This window comes from Myotis brandtii, unplaced genomic scaffold (assembly GCF_000412655.1).
Source record: "Myotis brandtii unplaced genomic scaffold, ASM41265v1 scaffold656, whole genome shotgun sequence".
Classification (NCBI taxonomy): domain Eukaryota; kingdom Metazoa; phylum Chordata; class Mammalia; order Chiroptera; family Vespertilionidae; genus Myotis; species Myotis brandtii.
In genome coordinates, this window is record NW_005370548.1 from 1,469,045 (window position 1) to 1,470,860 (window position 1,816).

At 59.5% G+C, this 1,816-nt stretch overlaps 1 protein-coding gene across 1 annotated transcript in view; it reads right to left on the reverse strand.

Annotated features, from left to right (window-relative positions):
• Positions 1 to 2: 2 nt before the first annotated feature.
• Positions 3 to 1,816, reverse strand: part of CUZD1 (CUB and zona pellucida-like domains 1) — a gene marked incomplete at both ends in the record, with an annotated part of 2,978 nt that continues 1,164 nt past the window's right edge. Inside the window, 2 exons of the mRNA XM_005880866.1 lie at positions 3 to 201; positions 691 to 1,073. Of these exons, the coding sequence (XP_005880928.1) occupies positions 3 to 201; positions 691 to 1,073 (582 nt within the window). The remainder of the gene's footprint in view (positions 202 to 690; positions 1,074 to 1,816) is intronic.

The window sequence follows — 1,816 nt, forward strand, 5'->3', positions numbered from 1 at the left end:
CCCGTGCCCCTCCGACTCCGGCCCCGCTCAGCACAGCCCTGGGAGCAGCGGGAGGAGGGGTCGCCCGCTTTGCACAGGGCGACCTCGCACTGCAGGTAGACCACCTCGTAGCCGGGGAGGAAGCTGAAGGCGTTGAACTTGAACTGGGCCGTGTTCCTCTGGTGAGAGGGGAGGCTGACGTAGGTGTCATCTGTGACGCACCTGAGGGAAGGGCCACACCGGGAGGTTAACGGAGAGCACAGGTGAGTCACTCCGGCTCCGCAATCAGGCTGGGACCCAGACCTCCGCATTCTAAATGGGGTTCTTCCCACCACCCCTTTCTCTGTTTTATGAAAAAATGTTTACAGCCCGGCCGGCGTGGCTCAGTGATTGAGCATCGACCTATGAACCAGGAGGTCCTGGTGTGATTCCCAGCCAGGGCACATGCCCAGGTTTTGGGCTCCATCCCCAGTGAGGGGTGTGTAGGAGGCAGCTGAATGATTCTCTCTCATCATGGATGTCTCGCTCTCTCTCTCCCTCTCCCTTCCTCTCTGAAATCAATAAAAACATGTTTTTTAAAAGGGTCTATCATTTCAAACCATCGCGTGCTCATGCTGCCATCATTACCCAGGGGGTGTTTCTGACCCGAAGGCCCCCCTCCCCAGGAGCCGCGGGAACACAGCCGCCCAGCCCAGCGGCCCCTCTCCTCACCCTTGCCGGATCAAGTCGTACTTGACAGTTGCAAAATCATGGGGGTCTGGAGAAGCCACACAGGTGTCCACAGAGACCCTCAGGCTGGGGTCGGGGCTGTGGAGTGTCGCCTGCAGGAACACCTCCTCCCTCTGGCCAGCGTCCTCGGGCCCCGAGCTCCCCACAGGCGGGGCCACGGGCAGCTGGAGGAATGCCGCAGACACCTCGTAGGCGGCGCCCCGCCTCGGCTCGTCAGCCCCAGGGACAAGTTCAACTGCCGACGGGCTGTCCACGGAGCAGGTGAACTTTAGCTGGGGCAGCCGGTGCCGCACGGTGAGGTGGCCGGGGGCGCCCCACGGCCGGCCGCGGATGGAGTTGGAGTAGCTGAGGGAGCCGCGGCTTTCCTGGGAGGGCGGAGGAGAAGGAGGAGGCCCAGCCTGGGCATCTCGCTGGGAACACGTCACGTTAAGCGTAGGAGAAAACGGCGCTGGGATTATACACTCAGTGCCTTTGGTGGTCTTGTCTCCTTCATGTCAGGGACAGTGGTTTGTGACATAAGCAGGTGGTTAAGGACAATGAAGTAAGCATATGCATTTCATTGTACATAAATGTCCAAGGTATTTACTGTCTAGAATGGAAAATAGAGCCAGCTCCTGGGTTAGAAACACGGCAGACAGACAGACAGACAGACCCTCAGGCCTCCCCGAGCCCAGCACCATGGCTTGCATGTGGCAGGTGTGCACTAATCTATGTACATAAAAGCCTAAGTGACTGTTACAATGGAACGCCCGGAACACTGGCCGGTCGCTATGACGTGCACTGACCACCAGGGGGCAGATGCTCAATGCAGGAGCTGTCCCCTGGTGGTCAGTGTGCTCCCACAGCCAACCTCCCTCGGCCGCCCAACCTCCCATGGCCCCTCCCCCCGGCCGGCTGGCCCCGACTGGCCCCGATTGGGACTGGGTGAGACAACAATCACCAGCCAGGCTGAGGGACCCCAACCATGCACGAATTCGTGCACCTGGCCTCTAGTACTGAATAAAGAAAGATGTTGTAAAAAATACTTTGGAGCTAAAGGAATAGCTCCCATCCCCCCCCATCCACCCATGCACCCACCCACCCATCCACTCATCCACCCACCCATCCA